Consider the following 20,324-nt stretch of genomic DNA (forward strand, 5'->3'; position numbering starts at 1 on the left):
GCACAACTGAACTGAGGTTCAGTAGTGCTATAGGGATCGCCCGGCGTCTGTGTGTGTGTGTGTGTGTGTGTGTGTGTGTGTGTGTGTGTGTGTGTGTGTGTGTGTGTGTGTGTGTGTGTGTGTGTAAACAACTTAAAGTCAAAAACTGCTGAACCGATTGCCATGATATTTGGTGGGTCCATTACCTTGGGTGTCTAGTTGGGAAATTGTTCAAATCAAAATGATCGCATCACAGGTGTGTGATTTGGGTAAAAAAATGTGATTTTTGGTCAAAAAACTTAAACTCAAAAACTACTGGGCAGATTGGTGCGAAATTTGGTGGGAAGATTCTTTAGGGGGTGTAAAGTAAGATTTGTTCATGACATGATGATTCCATCAGTGATATGCAAATTAGGGCTAAAAATGTGTCTTTTTGGTTAAAAATCTATAATTCCAAAACTACCGAGCAGATTGGGCTGAAATTTAATGGGAATGCATCTTGGGATGTATGGACGAAGATATATTAAGCATACAATGATTCCATGAGTGATATGCAAATTAGGTGTAAGAATGTTCATTTTTGGTCAAAAACTTATACCTCATAAAGTACTTGGTCAATGAGTCTGAAACTTGGCAAGATGTTTCTGAAACTATTATCCTGCAGATTTTCTTCAAAATTTTTTGACAAAATTGGAACTAGCGACCATGACCACGCCCTTTAGCAACAACCAAATGGCAGTATATTTTGGTCAAATAACAATATCATCTGGTAGGCAAGTGAGTAAACATTCAAAAAATGTATGCAAATACCCTAGCAACCATGACCACGCCCATAGCAACAGCCAAACGGTGGTGTATTTCACAAAGATAACAACAGGGTTTAATAGACAATTGAATAAACATTAAAAAAAATGTGTGTAAATTTGCATAGCAACAAGACCACGCCCATAACAACAGCAAAATAATCATGTATATTGCAAAGATAACAACAGGAATAGAAAGACAAATGAATAAACATTCAAAAAATGTATGCAAATACCCTAGTAACCATGACCACGCCCATAGCAACAGCCAAATGGTGGTGTATTTCACAAAGATAACAATGGGGTTTAATAGACAATTCAATAAACATTCAAAAAATGTATGTAAATTTGCCTAGCAACAAGACCACGCCCATAGCAACAGCCAAATGATCACGTGTATTGCAAAGACAATATCAGGAATTCATACACAAGTGAACAAAAACATACATAAATGTATGCAAATATATCTAACAACATGACCACGCCCATAGCAACAGACAAATGATAGCATTTATCGTAAAGATAGCAACATGGTTGGATAGGCAGCTGGATAGTTTTTCAGCAAATGAACACCTATTGTTAGTATGGACTAGCATATGGATAAACATTTTTAAAAACTGTACAGTTGTGCTATAAGGCCATTGGCGGTATTTTTTTAGCTCCGCTGTCAGCGGAAGCTGAAAGCGTAGCTTTAGGTACATGTATAGGTTGTATAGAGTATAGAGAGTAGAGTGAATCATAGGTGTCCGTCAAACTTTTATATTTTCATTATCTACTCCGAAAGTGACAGTCGGAATTCTTCGATATTTGGTGTGCATGTTCCCTAGGGGGAGGCCATTCAGATTTGTTCATGCCAAGTTGATCTGTGCCATTTTCAATTTTTTATGATTTTTTTTCCAAAAATGACATTTTCATCATCTCCTTGAAAACCTTTTATCAGATTGCTTTGATATCTGGTGTGTTGATGCACAGAGGGTAGCTTACTTAGATTTGTTAATTTCAAGTTAGCACGTCTTCTTTTCTATTTTTTATGATTTTTTTTTTGTAATTTAAAAAAAAAAATGAATATGTTAATGAGCATTATGACCGACGCCATATTGGAAATCAGTCCGCAAGACTTTAGGTAAACTGCAGCTTTTCAAAAGACGCTATTGACGTCAAACAAGCAATGTAATATGTGCTGTAGTCTTAATTCTACGCATTGTGCGCCCAAATGATAACTATTTGTTCGAAACACGGTTGTAAACTTCAAATCAAATTCTCCATCCCTCCTACAGAATGGTTCATTCCAGTATACGCACCTCACGATCAAGTGAGCTCTATGAGCATGCCTGAACTGAAGTGTATGGGACGATTTTTGACAGAGTTAGTCGTCAATAAAAACGATAATACTCTTTCTGAAATTATCACATTTTGAAAGGGAATGTACTTTGTGGTTCATTTATGGAGTTTTGTTTTTGTACGATCAATCTTGGTGGCAAAATTACAGCGTCAAAATTACCGATGTGGTAGTTCCGTACAGCGACAATCTCAAGTACCCGGATGCACGAGGGACTAACCCGGAAGCAAGTCGTTGCCAGCCATACGTTACAGTGGTAACATCATCCGAGGAATCGCTGCGTTCAGAGTGTCATTATTCACAGAATTGTTTTTTTCGAGTGAAAACCCGTCTTGAATTGTATAACTCTAACAAATGAAGACATGTCAAGTTATATTTTGAAAGTTGTATCGCTAGTTTGAGACGATTTCCTCACCTACTATCGAGGCTTGGACCTTACTCCAGTTCAGCGGGAAGTTTAGCCAGTCCGATAATTCTTTCTGGTGTAGTTTACAACACTTTTGATGACACAGATTTTGTTTTTGTGATCAAAAGAAATTTAAAAAAAGATCACTTCAACCATTTCGTTGTGTTTTCTTTGTGAAAGGTAATCGAACATGAACGAGTGTTACCACTGTAACGTATGGCTGAGAATGTCTCTCTTCCGGGTACTTGGGATTGTCGCCGTACGGAAACTAAGATGGCGATTAATACATTTCTTCCCTATATATATCTACTACAACTAGTACAAGTTGAATGTTGTTGACTTGGTAAATTTGTTAGAAAATTGAAATTCAAATTGCCTCAAAATTATTTTAGATCCCTAGTTTATTTCATTCATCATTAAAATTTTCCATGGTTAAAGCTGTAAGAATTATTTATAGCCAACCTCAAAATCTTCTCTTTTTTTCTTTTTCTTGTGTGCATTTCCCAGTCATTTTTTTTCTGAGATTTTGTGCAATTTTTCATAACAGTAGATTTTTGTTATAAAATGGTGACTATGGTATAAAAGTACAATACATTACCAACTTCTGTGTAAAATGTGTTTTATAGTGAGACATCATATGAAACCAGTAACCACTTTATTACATCGCTAAGACAAAACTGCATAGTGAAGAACTGAACCACTTCTACATGTCACCAAAATAAAAAAAAAAAAAAACCCAAAAAAACAGCGGAGCTATTCTGACCGATAGGTCGCTTGTTTGTTTAATAGCTCACACAGCACCAGCAAGTGGCAGCATAGCGGCTCAATGACTAGTACGCATGCGTGTCCTATATACTATACATCATAGAGGGTACCGTTTCATCTCAGTTAGTATAGAAAGCAATGGTAGACAGTAGTAATTCTGACTTTGATACTCATCAGAATTTATCTTTGTGTCTTGTAATAGCAACAATTTAGTGAAAATGCTACCAGTGATTTTAGAGAGTATACATGTATTGGGTTGAGCATTGAATTCTATTGCTGATTTTGACCTCAAAAGAAATTGGATCTCAACAATTGTTACAAGTCAATATCAAAATGCCTCTATAGTGATGACTAAAATGTATTGACTCAAAAATCTGAAAAACTCGAACCAAGCATAAAGTTAGATTGCCATTTTTTTCTCCGTCCCAGAAGTTGATTTGCTAAAGTTCAATAGTTTGCAGTGGAGACCTTGTTTGATTGTCTTGGTGTATCGTAGACAAAAAGTAAAGCTGGCTTGTAAATGTTTCACAGTTGTTGTTGTGATCTTGTATTGTCACATGCTCAGCTTGTGACAGCAAGTTTACTTCTATTATTTTCGACCATGGCTGTAGAGCACGACACTCTACACTTACATAATACAGAGACTGAGTCTGCATTACCTTCACCCCATATACAATGTACCTCCATGTAATGGTGTTATGGAGCCCAAGTCTAAGATCTACATGTACATAAAGTACCTCTATGGTATGACGGAAGGGGGTGTGTCTGTAGTTTCTTGTTAGCTGAATGAAGGGAGTGCGTCGGTGTATAACTTTGCAGAAGGTTGTAGATGTATGCTGGAGCTTTGTCATTGAGAGCTGTGTACATGTACATGTATGTCAAAAGAGGGTCTTGTAGTGTATCTATAAGTGAATTGGCAACCAGTGTAGAGTTTGATGGATAGGAGAATTATCAATGAACTGGCTTGAGCAAGTGGTTATTCTAGCCGGTATATACATTCAGCTATGATCCTGATGTAAAGTGTGTTTCTACTTGTATTTGTGTAACAGTATATAATGCACTAGTAAATCAAATTCCATATTATTTCCTTTTTGGTCAAAAGTTTGTGATGAATGAAACCAATGTAATGGCATATTAACTTTAATTTATTTATCTAATTTTCATTTCTTCAGGATTTACTTGGTCAGGATGTATTCCTTATAGGACCACCAGGCCCGCTACGTAGAGCCATTGCTATGCAGTATTGTGTGAGTACCATGTTCCTTATAGGACCACCAGGTCCGCTATAGAGCCATTGCTATGAAGTATTGTGTGAGTACCATGTTCCTTATAGGACCACCAGGTCCACTAGAGCCATTGCTATGCAGTATTGTGTGAATACCATGTTCCTTATATGACCACCAGGTCCGCTACGTAGAGCCATTGCTATGCAGCATTGTGTGAATACCATGTTGCTTATAGGACCACCAGGTCCGCTACATACATGTAGAGCCATTGCTGTGCAGTATTGTGTGAATACCATGTTCCTTATAGGACCACCAGGTCCGCTATAGAGCCATTGCTATGCAGTATTGTGTGAATACCATGCTCCTTATAGGACCAACAGGTCCGCTACATAGAGCCATTGCTATGCAGTATTGTGTGAATACCATGCTCCTTATAGGACCACCAGGTCCACTACATAGAGCCATTGCTATGCAGCATTGTGTGAATACCATGTTCGTTATAAGTTACAATGTATAGGACCACCAGGTCCACTAAGTAGAACCATTGCTATGTATGCAGTATTGTGTGAATACCATGTTCGTTATAGGACCACCAGGTCCTCTACATAGAGCCATTGCTATGCAGCATTGTGTGAATACCATGTTCGTTATAAGTTACAATGTATAGGACCACCAGGTCCACTAAGTAGAACCATTGCTATGTATGCAGTATTGTGTGAATACCATGTTCGTTATAGGACCACCAGGTCCACTACATAGAGCCATTGCTATGCAGCATTGTGTGAATACCATGTTCGTTATAAGTTACAATGTATAGGACCACCAGGTCCACTAAGTAGAACCATTGCTATGTATACAGTATTGTGTGAATACCATGTTCGTTATAGGACCACCAGGTCCGCTACGTAGAGCCATTGCTATGCAGTATTGTGTGAATACCATGTTCCTTATACATGTAGGACCACCAGGTCCGCTACATAGAGCCATTGCTATGCAGTATTGTGTGAGTACCATGTAACTCAAAAATAAAAACAGTCATTGAAAAGAAGAACAAATGGAAATGCATATGTATATATGTTGATAGATTACTAGTATTAATTTCCAAGTTTGTGACAGATACCTTCCTATACTTTCTGTTTGTGCATAGGCGGTGCAAATTTGGTGTAAAATACACCCTGTAGTGCAAAACACACTCCTGTAGTGCAAAACACACTCCTGTGATGTGAAACACACTCCTGTGATATAAAACACATTCCTGTCATGTAAGAGTAAAACACACTACTGTGGTGTAAAACACACTCCTTTGGTGTAACACACACTGCTGTAGTGTAAAAACACATTCCAGTAGTGTAAAATACACTCCTGTGATGTAAAACACACTCCTGTAGTGTAAAATACACTCCTGTGATGTAAAACACACTCCTGTGATGTAAAACACACTCCTATGATGTAAAATACACTCCTGTGATGTAAAACACACTCCTGTGATTTAGAACACACTCCTGTGGTGTAAAACACACTCCTGTAGTTTAAAACACACTGCTGTGGTGTAAAACACATTCCTGTAGTTTAAAACACATTCCTTTGATGTAAGGCACACTCCTCTGGTGTACAACACAGTCCTATGGTGTAAAGCTCACTCCTATGATGTAAAATACACTCCTGTGATGTAAAACACACTCCTGTGATTTAGAACACACTGCTGTGGTGTAAAACACACTCCTGTAGTTTAAAACACACTGCTGTGGTGTAAAACACACTCCTGTAGTTTAAAACACACTGCTGTGGTGTAAAACACACTCCTGTAGTTTAAAACACACTACTGTGGTGTAAAACACACTCCTGTAGTTTAAAACACACTGCTGTGGTGTAAAACACACTCCTGTAGTTTAAAACACACTCCTGTGATGTAAAACACACTCCTCATATGTAAAACACTCCTGTAGTGTAAAACATACTCCTGTGGTGTAAAACACTTCTGTGATGTAAGGCACACTCCTGTAGTGTGAAACACACTCCTGTGATTTAGAGTACATGTACACTCCTGTGATGTAAAACACACTCCTGTGGTGTGAAACAGTCCTGTGGTGTAAAACACAGTCCTATGATGTAAAACACACTCCTTTTGTCTAAAACACACTCATGTAATGTAAAACACATCCAGATATCAGAGATGTCACAACAATAAAACTAACAAAACATGAAGTAAATGTAAGGATAACTAAGGCCAAAAAAAAAAAAATCTGGTTCTGGTCAGGGTAAACTTTCTAAAGTGGTGCGACGACGTGCTTTTTTTTTTTTTCCTAATTTTTTTTTTTTTTTTTTGCAAATTAGTAAATACACATTTTTGACACTTTACATGCTCTCGGAAGATGTCATACAACTCTGGAAGTTGGCACTGTTGTATGGCAAGTTTTGTACGATGCGGATCAATCATCCATCAGGGCATTACTAGTCACATTTACAAATTTATCTTATCGCCCAGTGGTCTGCAGTAACATATAAATCCCATCCAAGATAATAATGAGTCTTGCCTTGCAACCACTGTATGATGTCATTGCTTTCTAGTCAATTGGACCCCTCGTCAATTGGACCCTAGTCAATTGGACCCCTAACCAAATGAACCCTCGCCATAACCAATGTAAGTTGTTCAGGGATATTCGACACAATCCAGAAACATTATTATTAAGAAATAGATGGCACAAATACGAGTGTAGTCTGTTTGCAGTTTGGGTGTGGGAAAGGTATCCACCGTAACATTAACAAGAGTAAAGTGTAGCACGTCAGGAGCAGTCTTGCGCTGGAGTCTTGCGAACCATGCATCCATGTGGGTTAAACGAACTACAGATTCACGGTGTGCATTAAATGAGACCAAACTTTCATCAATGAAGCAATGAAATTCACCAGTTGCAATTGATAAATTTCCTTGCCTCAGACATAGTCCCTACACTTGGCAAGGGTTCATTTGGTTAGGGGTCCAATTGACTAGGGTCCAATTGACGAGGGGTCCAATTGACCTGTTTCCATGTCATTGTGCAACTTGTAACGAGAAATACGTCTGTCCAACGGACGCGTACGTAGAGGAGGCAGTGTTTTCTTTCGAGCACCGTCCATCATCCGCCTGAAGGCATTTCTCACTGGAATTGCCCGAACTTGCTTCTCTTGTTCCCCATTTATTTTAAAACGCACATCTTTACTAAATTCAGTCAATGCAGAAACCTGGACTGTTACCGGAACAGACTGGAAGTGACCTGTCAACACACTGCTTACGTATAAACTCTGGATGTATGCGCTACGATGTTCGACACGTCTTTCCATCTCATCTCAAATGGAAAGACATGTCGAACATCGTATCGCATACATCCAGAGCTAACTGCTTACGCTACAGGAAAATCTTTGTATTCAGAAGGCAGAACGAAGCGATCACCAGAACTAAGAACACCTCGAAAGTCAGCTGAATTGATATCAACATTGCGATTGCTCACGACGTACTCAAACTTCAGAAACATGTGAGCGGTTTACCACCTAGCACAGTGAACACACTATTTCCCGTGATTCCCATCAACCACGCTCATCGTACATATTACGTACACATATCGTACGGGGGGTTATGGGTATGCAACAGTACTAGAAGAAAAGGGTACCCGTTACCAAATAGAAGTACGCCATCACACGAGTTAAATTGTTCCGCAAGCCTTGCATACAGTGTTGATCGACGGAGAATTGTAAATAAGGAACGGGAAAGTAAAAATTATCGGAAAAAAAAGGATCGACGCGGGGGTATTCAGGGCACGCGCGCGCTGACCAGAACCAGACATATTTTTTTGGGGCCTAACTGAAAGTACTGTTGGTTAAATACAGACTTGTTAGAACTGAAATAATGATTGATAATCACTTGTTTGCATAATGTTAGTGGAGGTAATCACTTGTTTGCTTAATGTTAGTGGAGGTAATCACTCGTTTGCCTCATGTTAGTAGAGGTAATCACTTGTTTGCATAATGTTAGTGGAGGTAATCACTCGTTTGCTTAATGTTAGTGGAGGTAATCACTTGTTTGCTTCATGTTAGTAGAGGTGATCACTTGTTTGCATAATGTTAGTGGAGGCAATCACTTGTTTGCATAATGTTAGTGTAGGTGATCACTTGTTTGCTTAATGTTAGTGGAGGTAATCACTTGTTTGCTTAATGTTAGTGTAGGTGATCACTTGTTTGCTTAATGTTAGTGTAGGTGATCACTTGTTTGCATAGCCATAATGTTAGTGGAGGTGATCACTTGTTTGCATAATGTTAGTAGAGGTGCATAATGTTAGTGGAGGCAATCACTTGTTTGCATAATGTTAGTAGAGGTGATCACTTGTTTGCATAATGTTAGTAGAGGTGATCACTTGTTTGCATAGCCATAATGTTAGTGGAGGTGATCACTTGTTTGCATAATGTTAGTGTAGGTGATCACTTGTTTGCATAATGTTAGTTGAGGCAATCACTTGTTTGCATAATGTTAGTGTAGGTTATCACTTGTTTGCATAATGTTAGTTGAGGCAATCACTTGTTTGCATAATGTTAGTGTAGGTGATCACTTGTTTGCATAATGTTAGTGGAGGCAATCACTTGTTTGCATAATGTTAGTGTAGGTAATCACTTGTTTGCATAATGTTAGTGGAGGTGATCACTTGTTTGCATAATGTTAGTAGAGGTGATCACTTGTTTGCATAATGTTAGTAGAGGTAATCACTTGTTTGCATAATGTTAGTGGAGGTGATCACTTGTTTGCATAATGTTAGTAGAGGTGATCACTTGTTTGCATAATGTTAGTGGAGGCAATCACTTGTTTGCATAATGTTAGTGTAGGTTATCACTTGTTTGCATAATGTTAGTGGAGGCAATCACTTGTTTGCATAATGTTAGTTGAGGCAATCACTTGTTTGCATAATGTTAGTAGAGGTGATCACTTGTTTGCATAATGTTAGTAGAGGTGATCACTTGTTTGCATAATGTTAGTGGAGGTGATCACTTGTTTGCATAATGTTAGTAGAGGTGATCACTTGTTTGCATAATGTTAGTGTGTTTTCTAAAATAGGAATTAACAAATCGTGAAGTGGAGTATATAGCCCTAACAAGAGATACAACAGAGACAGACCTGAAGCAGAGAAGAGAGATAAGATCATCTACAGCTTATTATATAGATCAGGTAAGACATTAATCTCTGTATTTACAGAGATTAGGTAAGTCATTAATCTCTATATTTACATAGATTAGGTAAGACATTAATCTCTATATTTACATAGATTAGGTGAGACATTAATCTCTGTATTTACATAGATTAGGTAAGACATTAATCTCTATATTTACATAGATCAACTAAGACATTAATCTCTGTATTTACATAGATTAGGTAAGACATTAATCTCTGTATGTACATAGATTAACTAAGACATTAATCTCTGTATTTACATAGATTAGGTGAGACATAAATCTCTATATTTTACATAGATTAGGTGAGACATTAATCTCTGTATTTACATAGATTAGGTAAGACATTAATCTCTATATTTACATAGATTAGGTAAGACATTAATCTCTGTATGTACATAGATTAGGTAAGACATTAATCTCTGTATTTACATAGATTAGGTGAGACATTAATCTCTGTATGTACATAGATCAACTAAGACATTAATCTCTATATTTACATAGATTAGGTAAGACATTAATCTCTGTATGTACATAGATTAGGTAAGACATTAATCTCTGTATTTACATAGATTAGGTGAGACATTAATCTCTGTATGTACATAGATTAGGTAAGACATTAATCTCTGTATTTACATAGATTAAGTGAGACATTAATCTCTATATTTACATAGATTAGGTGAGACATTAATCTCTGTATTTAGATAGATTAGGTAAGACATTAATCTCTATATTTACAGAGATTAGGTAAGACATTAATCTCTATATTTACATAGATTAGGTGAGACATTAATCTCTGTATTTACATAGATTAGGTGAGACATTAATCTCTATATTTACATAGATTAGGTGAGACATTAATCTCTGTATTTACAGAGATTAGGTGAGACATTAATCTCTATATTTAGATAGATTAGGTAAGACATTAATCTCTATATTTACATAGATTAGGTAAGACATTAATCTCTATATTTACAGAGATTAGGTGAGACATTAATCTCTATATTTACATAGATTAGGTAAGACATTAATCTCTATATTTACATAGATTAGGTAAGACATTAATCTCTGTATTTAGATAGATTAGGTAAGACATTAATCTCTATATTTAGATAGATTAGGTAAGACATTAATCTCTATATTTACATAGATTAGGTAAGACATTAATCTCTATATTTAGATAGATTAGGTAAGACATTAATCTCTATATTTACATAGATTAGGTGAGACATTAATCTCTATATTTAGATAGATTAGGTAAGACATTAATCTCTATATTTACATAGATTAGGTAAGACATTAATCTCTGTATTTACATAGATTAGGTAAGACATTAATCTCTATATTTACATAGATTAGGTAAGACATTAATCTTTGTATTTAGATAGATTAGGTAAGACATTAATCTCTGTATTTAGATAGATTAGGTAAGACATTAATCTCTGTATTTAGATAGATTAGGTAAGACATTAATCTCTGTATTTAGATAGATTAGGTGAGACATTAATCTCTATATTTAGATAGATTAGGTAAGACATTAATCTCTGTATTTACATAGATTAGGTGAGATATTAATCTCTGTATTTACATAGATTAGGTGAGATATTAATCTCTATATTTAGATAGATTAGGTAAGACATTAATCTCTGTATTTACATAGATTAGGTAAGACATTAATCTCTGTATTTACATAGATTAGGTGAGATATTAATCTCTGTATTTACATAGATTAGGTGAGATATTAATCTCTATATTTACATAGATTAGGTGAGATATTAATCTCTGTATTTACATAGATTAGGTGAGATATTAATCTCTATATTTAGATAGATTAGGTAAGACATTAATCTCTATATTTACATAGATTAGGTAAGACATTAATCTCTATATTTACATAGATTAGGTGAGATATTAATCTCTGTATTTACATAGATTAGGTGAGATATTAATCTCTGTATTTACATAGATTAGGTGAGATATTAATCTCTATATTTAGATAGATTAGGTAAGACATTAATCTCTGTATTTACATAGATTAGGTAAGACATTAATCTCTGTATTTACATAGATTAGGTGAGATATTAATCTCTGTATTTACATAGATTAGGTGAGATATTAATCTCTATATTTACATAGATTAGGTGAGATATTAATCTCTGTATTTACATAGATTAGGTGAGATATTAATCTCTATATTTAGATAGATTAGGTAAGACATTAATCTCTGTATTTAGATAGATTAGGTGAGACATTAATCTCTATATTTACATAGATTAGGTAAGACATTAATCTCTATATTTACATAGATTAGGTGAGATATTAATCTCTGTATTTACATAGATTAGGTGAGATATTAATCTCTATATTTACATAGATTAGGTAAGACATTAATCTCTGTATTTACATAGATTAGGTGAGATATTAATCTCTGTATTTACATAGATTAGGTGAGATATTAATCTCTGTATTTACATAGATTAGGTGAGACATTAATCTCTATATTTACATAGATTAGGTGAGACATTAATCTCTGTATTTACATAGATTAGGTAAGACATTAATCTCTGTATTTACATAGATTAGGTGAGATATTAATCTCTGTATTTACATAGATTAGGTGAGACATTAATCTCTGTATTTACATAGATTAAGTGAGACATTAATCTCTATATTTACATAGATTAGGTGAGACATTAATCTCTGTATTTAGATAGATTAGGTAAGACATTAATCTCTATATTTACAGAGATTAGGTAAGACATTAATCTCTATATTTACATAGATTAGGTGAGACATAAATCTCTATATTTTACATAGATTAGGTGAGACATTAATCTCTGTATTTACATAGATTAGGTAAGACATTAATCTCTATATTTACATAGATTAGGTAAGACATTAATCTCTGTATGTACATAGATTAGGTAAGACATTAATCTCTGTATTTACATAGATTAGGTGAGACATTAATCTCTGTATGTACATAGATCAACTAAGACATTAATCTCTATATTTACATAGATTAGGTAAGACATTAATCTCTGTATGTACATAGATTAGGTAAGACATTAATCTCTGTATTTACATAGATTAGGTGAGACATTAATCTCTGTATGTACATAGATTAGGTAAGACATTAATCTCTGTATTTACATAGATTAAGTGAGACATTAATCTCTATATTTACATAGATTAGGTGAGACATTAATCTCTGTATTTAGATAGATTAGGTAAGACATTAATCTCTATATTTACAGAGATTAGGTAAGACATTAATCTCTATATTTACATAGATTAGGTGAGACATTAATCTCTGTATTTACATAGATTAGGTGAGACATTAATCTCTATATTTACATAGATTAGGTGAGACATTAATCTCTGTATTTACAGAGATTAGGTGAGACATTAATCTCTATATTTAGATAGATTAGGTAAGACATTAATCTCTATATTTACATAGATTAGGTAAGACATTAATCTCTATATTTACAGAGATTAGGTGAGACATTAATCTCTATATTTACATAGATTAGGTAAGACATTAATCTCTATATTTACATAGATTAGGTAAGACATTAATCTCTGTATTTAGATAGATTAGGTAAGACATTAATCTCTATATTTAGATAGATTAGGTAAGACATTAATCTCTATATTTACATAGATTAGGTAAGACATTAATCTCTATATTTAGATAGATTAGGTAAGACATTAATCTCTATATTTACATAGATTAGGTGAGACATTAATCTCTATATTTAGATAGATTAGGTAAGACATTAATCTCTATATTTACATAGATTAGGTAAGACATTAATCTCTGTATTTACATAGATTAGGTAAGACATTAATCTCTATATTTACATAGATTAGGTAAGACATTAATCTTTGTATTTAGATAGATTAGGTAAGACATTAATCTCTGTATTTAGATAGATTAGGTAAGACATTAATCTCTGTATTTAGATAGATTAGGTAAGACATTAATCTCTGTATTTAGATAGATTAGGTGAGACATTAATCTCTATATTTAGATAGATTAGGTAAGACATTAATCTCTGTATTTACATAGATTAGGTGAGATATTAATCTCTGTATTTACATAGATTAGGTGAGATATTAATCTCTATATTTAGATAGATTAGGTAAGACATTAATCTCTGTATTTACATAGATTAGGTAAGACATTAATCTCTGTATTTACATAGATTAGGTGAGATATTAATCTCTGTATTTACATAGATTAGGTGAGATATTAATCTCTATATTTACATAGATTAGGTGAGATATTAATCTCTGTATTTACATAGATTAGGTGAGATATTAATCTCTATATTTAGATAGATTAGGTAAGACATTAATCTCTATATTTACATAGATTAGGTAAGACATTAATCTCTATATTTACATAGATTAGGTGAGATATTAATCTCTGTATTTACATAGATTAGGTGAGATATTAATCTCTGTATTTACATAGATTAGGTGAGATATTAATCTCTATATTTAGATAGATTAGGTAAGACATTAATCTCTGTATTTACATAGATTAGGTAAGACATTAATCTCTGTATTTACATAGATTAGGTGAGATATTAATCTCTGTATTTACATAGATTAGGTGAGATATTAATCTCTATATTTACATAGATTAGGTGAGATATTAATCTCTGTATTTACATAGATTAGGTGAGATATTAATCTCTATATTTAGATAGATTAGGTAAGACATTAATCTCTGTATTTAGATAGATTAGGTGAGACATTAATCTCTATATTTACATAGATTAGGTAAGACATTAATCTCTATATTTACATAGATTAGGTGAGATATTAATCTCTGTATTTACATAGATTAGGTGAGATATTAATCTCTATATTTACATAGATTAGGTAAGACATTAATCTCTGTATTTACATAGATTAGGTGAGATATTAATCTCTGTATTTACATAGATTAGGTGAGATATTAATCTCTGTATTTACATAGATTAGGTGAGACATTAATCTCTATATTTACATAGATTAGGTGAGACATTAATCTCTGTATTTACATAGATTAGGTAAGACATTAATCTCTGTATTTACATAGATTAGGTGAGATATTAATCTCTGTATTTACATAGATTAGGTGAGACATTAATCTCTGTATTTACATAGATTAGGTGAGACATTAATCTCTATATTTACATAGATTAGGTGAGACATTAATCTCTGTATTTACAGAGATTAGGTGAGACATTAATCTCTATATTTAGATAGATTAGGTAAGACATTAATCTCTATATTTACATAGATTAGGTAAGACATTAATCTCTATATTTACAGAGATTAGGTGAGACATTAATCTCTATATTTACATAGATTAGGTAAGACATTAATCTCTATATTTACATAGATTAGGTAAGACATTAATCTCTGTATTTAGATAGATTAGGTAAGACATTAATCTCTATATTTAGATAGATTAGGTAAGACATTAATCTCTATATTTACATAGATTAGGTAAGACATTAATCTCTATATTTAGATAGATTAGGTAAGACATTAATCTCTATATTTACATAGATTAGGTGAGACATTAATCTCTATATTTAGATAGATTAGGTAAGACATTAATCTCTATATTTACATAGATTAGGTAAGACATTAATCTCTGTATTTACATAGATTAGGTAAGACATTAATCTCTATATTTACATAGATTAGGTAAGACATTAATCTTTGTATTTAGATAGATTAGGTAAGACATTAATCTCTGTATTTAGATAGATTAGGTAAGACATTAATCTCTGTATTTAGATAGATTAGGTAAGACATTAATCTCTGTATTTAGATAGATTAGGTGAGACATTAATCTCTATATTTAGATAGATTAGGTAAGACATTAATCTCTGTATTTACATAGATTAGGTGAGATATTAATCTCTGTATTTACATAGATTAGGTGAGATATTAATCTCTATATTTAGATAGATTAGGTAAGACATTAATCTCTGTATTTACATAGATTAGGTAAGACATTAATCTCTGTATTTACATAGATTAGGTGAGATATTAATCTCTGTATTTACATAGATTAGGTGAGATATTAATCTCTATATTTACATAGATTAGGTGAGATATTAATCTCTGTATTTACATAGATTAGGTGAGATATTAATCTCTATATTTAGATAGATTAGGTAAGACATTAATCTCTATATTTACATAGATTAGGTAAGACATTAATCTCTATATTTACATAGATTAGGTGAGATATTAATCTCTGTATTTACATAGATTAGGTGAGATATTAATCTCTGTATTTACATAGATTAGGTGAGATATTAATCTCTATATTTAGATAGATTAGGTAAGACATTAATCTCTGTATTTACATAGATTAGGTAAGACATTAATCTCTGTATTTACATAGATTAGGTGAGATATTAATCTCTGTATTTACATAGATTAGGTGAGATATTAATCTCTATATTTACATAGATTAGGTGAGATATTAATCTCTGTATTTACATAGATTAGGTGAGATATTAATCTCTATATTTAGATAGATTAGGTAAGACATTAATCTCTGTATTTAGATAGATTAGGTGAGACATTAATCTCTATATTTACATAGATTAGGTAAGACATTAATCTCTATATTTACATAGATTAGGTGAGATATTAATCTCTGTATTTACATAGATTAGGTGAGATATTAATCTCTATATTTACATAGATTAGGTAAGACATTAATCTCTGTATTTACATAGATTAGGTGAGATATTAATCTCTGTATTTACATAGATTAGGTGAGATATTAATCTCTGTATTTACATAGATTAGGTGAGACATTAATCTCTATATTTACATAGATTAGGTGAGACATTAATCTCTGTATTTACATAGATTAGGTGAGATATTAATCTCTGTATTTACATAGATTAGGTGAGATATTAATCTCTGTATTTACATAGATTAGGTGAGATATTAATCTCTGTATTTACATAGATTAGGTGAGATATTAATCTCTGTATTTACATAGATTAGGTAAGACATTAATCTCTGTATTTACATAGATTAGGTGAGATATTAATCTCTGTATTTACATAGATTAGGTGAGACATTAATCTCTATATTTACATAGATTAGGTAAGACATTAATCTCTATATTTACATAGATTAGGTAAGACATTAATCTCTATATTTACATAGATTAGGTAAGACATTAATCTCTGTATTTACATAGATTAGGTAAGACATTAATCTCTGTATTTACATAGATTAGGTGAGACATTAATCTCTATATTTACATAGATTAGGTAAGACATTAATCTCTATATTTACAGAGATTAGGTGAGACATTAATCTCTATAATTACAAAGATTAGGTAAGACATTAATCTCTATATTTACATAGATTAGGTAAGACATTAATCTCTATATTTACATAGATTAGGTGAGACATTAATCTCTATATTTACATAGATTAGGTAAGACATTAATCTCTATATTTACATAGATTAGGTGAGACATTAATCTCTATATTTACATAGATTAGGTGAGACATTAATCTCTATATTTACATAGATTAGGTGAGACATTAATCTCTATATTTACATAGATTAGGTAAGACATTAATCTCTGTATTTACATAGATTAGGTGAGACATAAATCTCTATATTTACATAGATTAGGTGAGACATAAATCTCTATATTTACATAGATTAGGTGAGACATTAATCTCTGTATTTACATAGATTAGGTAAGACATTAATCTCTATATTTACATAGATTAGGTGAGACATTAATCTCTATATTTACATAGATTAGGTAAGACATTAATCTCTATATTTACATAGATTAGGTAAGACATTAATCTCTATATTTACATAGATTAGGTGAGACATTAATCTCTGTATTTACATAGATTAGGTAAGACATTAATCTCTATATTTACATAGATTAGGTAAGACATTAATCTCTATATTTACATAGATTAGGTGAGACATTAATCTCTATATTTACATAGATTAGGTGAGACATTAATCTCTATATTTACATAGATTAGGTAAGACATTAATCTCTGTATTTACATAGATTAGGTAAGACATTAATCTCTGTATTTACATAGATTAGGTAAGACATTAATCGCTGTATTTACAGAGATTAGGTAAGACATTAATCTCTGTATTTACATAGATTAGGTAAGACATTAATCTCTGTATGTACATAGATTAGGTAAGACATTAATCTCTATATTTACATAGATTAGGTGAGACATTAATCTCTGTATTTACATAGATTAGGTGAGACATTAATCTCTGTATTTACATAGATTAGGTGAGACATTAATCTCTATATTTACATAGATTAGGTGAGACATTAATCTCTATATTTACATAGATTAGGTGAGACATTAATCTCTATATTTACATAGATTAGGTAAGACATTAATCTCTGTATTTACATAGATTAGGTGAGACATTAATCTCTGTATTTACATAGATTAGGTGAGACATTAATCTCTGTATGTACATAGATTAGGTAAGACATTAATCTCTGTATTTACATAGATTAGGTAAGACATTAATCTCTGTATTTACATAGATTAGGTGAGACATTAATCTCTATATTTACATAGATTAGGTAAGACATTAATCTCTGTATTTACATAGATTAGGTAAGACATTAATCTCTATATTTACATAGATTAGGTAAGACATTAATCTCTGTATTTACATAGATTAGGTGAGATATTAATCTCTATATTTACATAGATTAGGTGAGACATTAATCTCTGTATTTACATAGATTAGGTGAGACATTAATCTCTGTATTTACATAGATTAGGTGAGATATTAATCTCTGTATTTACATAGATTAGGTGAGATATTAATCTCTATATTTACATAGATTAGGTGAGATATTAATCTCTATATTTACATAGATTAGGTGAGACATTAATCTCTATATTTACATAGATTAGGTGAGACATTAATCTCTATATTTACATAGATTAGGTAAGACATTAATCTCTATATTTACATAGATTAGGTGAGACATTAATCTCTGTATTTACATTGATTAGGTGAGACATTAATCTCTATATTTACATAGATTAGGTAAGACATTAATCTCTGTATTTACATAGATTAGGTAAGACATTAATCTCTGTATTTACATAGATTAGGTAAGACATTAATCTCTATATTTACATAGATTAGGTGAGACATTAATCTCTGTATTTACATAGATTAGGTGAGACATTAATCTCTATATTTACAGAGATTAGGTGAGACATTGATCTCTATATTTACATAGATTAGGTGAGACATTAATCTCTGTATTTACATAGATTAGGTAAGACATTAATCTCTGTATTTACATAGATTAGGTAAGACATTAATCTCTATATTTACATAGATTAGGTAAGACATTAATCTCTATATTTACATAGATTAGGTGAGACATTAATCTCTATATTTACATAGATTAGGTGAGACATTAATCTCTGTATTTACATAGATTAGGTGAGATATTAATCTCTATATTTACATAGATTAGGTGAGACATTAATCTCTGTATTTACATAGATTAGGTGAGACATTAATCTCTGTATTTACATAGATTAGGTGAGATATTAATCTCTGTATTTACATAGATTAGGTGAGATATTAATCTCTGTATTTACATAGATTAGGTGAGATATTAATCTCTATATTTACATAGATTAGGTGAGACATTAATCTCTGTATTTACATAGATTAGGTAAGACATTAATCTCTGTATTTACATAGATTAGGTGAGATATTAATCTCTATATTTACATAGATTAGGTGAGACATTAATCTCTATATTTACATAGATTAGGTGAGACATTAATCTCTATATTTACATAGATTAGGTAAGACATTAATCTCTATATTTACATAGATTAGGTGAGACATTAATCTCTGTATTTACATTGATTAGGTGAGACATTAATCTCTGTATTTACATAGATTAGGTAAGACATTAATCTCTGTATTTACATAGATTAGGTAAGACATTAATCTCTGTATTTACATAGATTAGGTAAGACATTAATCTCTATATTTACAGAGATTAGGTGAGACATTAATCTCTATATTTACATAGATTAGGTAAGACATTAATCTCTATATTTAGATAGATTAGGTAAGACATTAATCTCTGTATTTACATAGATTAGGTGAGATATTAATCTCTGTATTTACATAGATTAGGTGAGATATTAATCTCTGTATTTACATAGATTAGGTGACATATTAATCTCTGTATTTACATAGATTAGGTGAGACATTAATCTCTGTATTTACATAGATTAGGTAAGACATTAATCTCTGTATTTACATAGATTAGGTGAGATATTAATCTCTGTATTTACATAGATTAGGTGAGACATTAATCTCTGTATTTACATAGATTAGGTGAGACATTAATCTCTATATTTACATAGATTAGGTGAGACATTAATCTCTGTATTTACAGAGATTAGGTGAGACATTAATCTCTATATTTAGATAGATTAGGTAAGACATTAATCTCTATATTTACATAGATTAGGTAAGACATTAATCTCTATATTTACAGAGATTAGGTGAGACA

The 20,324-nt window shown here is 32.0% G+C and overlaps 1 protein-coding gene across 1 annotated transcript in view; it reads left to right on the forward strand.

Moving 5' to 3' along the window:
- The window catches only part of LOC144442171 (von Willebrand factor A domain-containing protein 8-like), a 234,867-nt gene that overhangs the window by 18,315 nt on the left and 196,228 nt on the right, over positions 1-20,324 (forward strand). Inside the window, exons 4-5 of the mRNA XM_078131440.1 lie at positions 4,465-4,539; positions 9,596-9,706. Coding sequence (XP_077987566.1) covers positions 4,465-4,539; positions 9,596-9,706 — 186 coding nt within the window. The remainder of the gene's footprint in view (positions 1-4,464; positions 4,540-9,595; positions 9,707-20,324) is intronic.

Source organism: Glandiceps talaboti, chromosome 11, assembly GCF_964340395.1.
Source record: "Glandiceps talaboti chromosome 11, keGlaTala1.1, whole genome shotgun sequence".
Lineage (NCBI taxonomy): Eukaryota > Metazoa > Hemichordata > Enteropneusta > Spengelidae > Glandiceps > Glandiceps talaboti.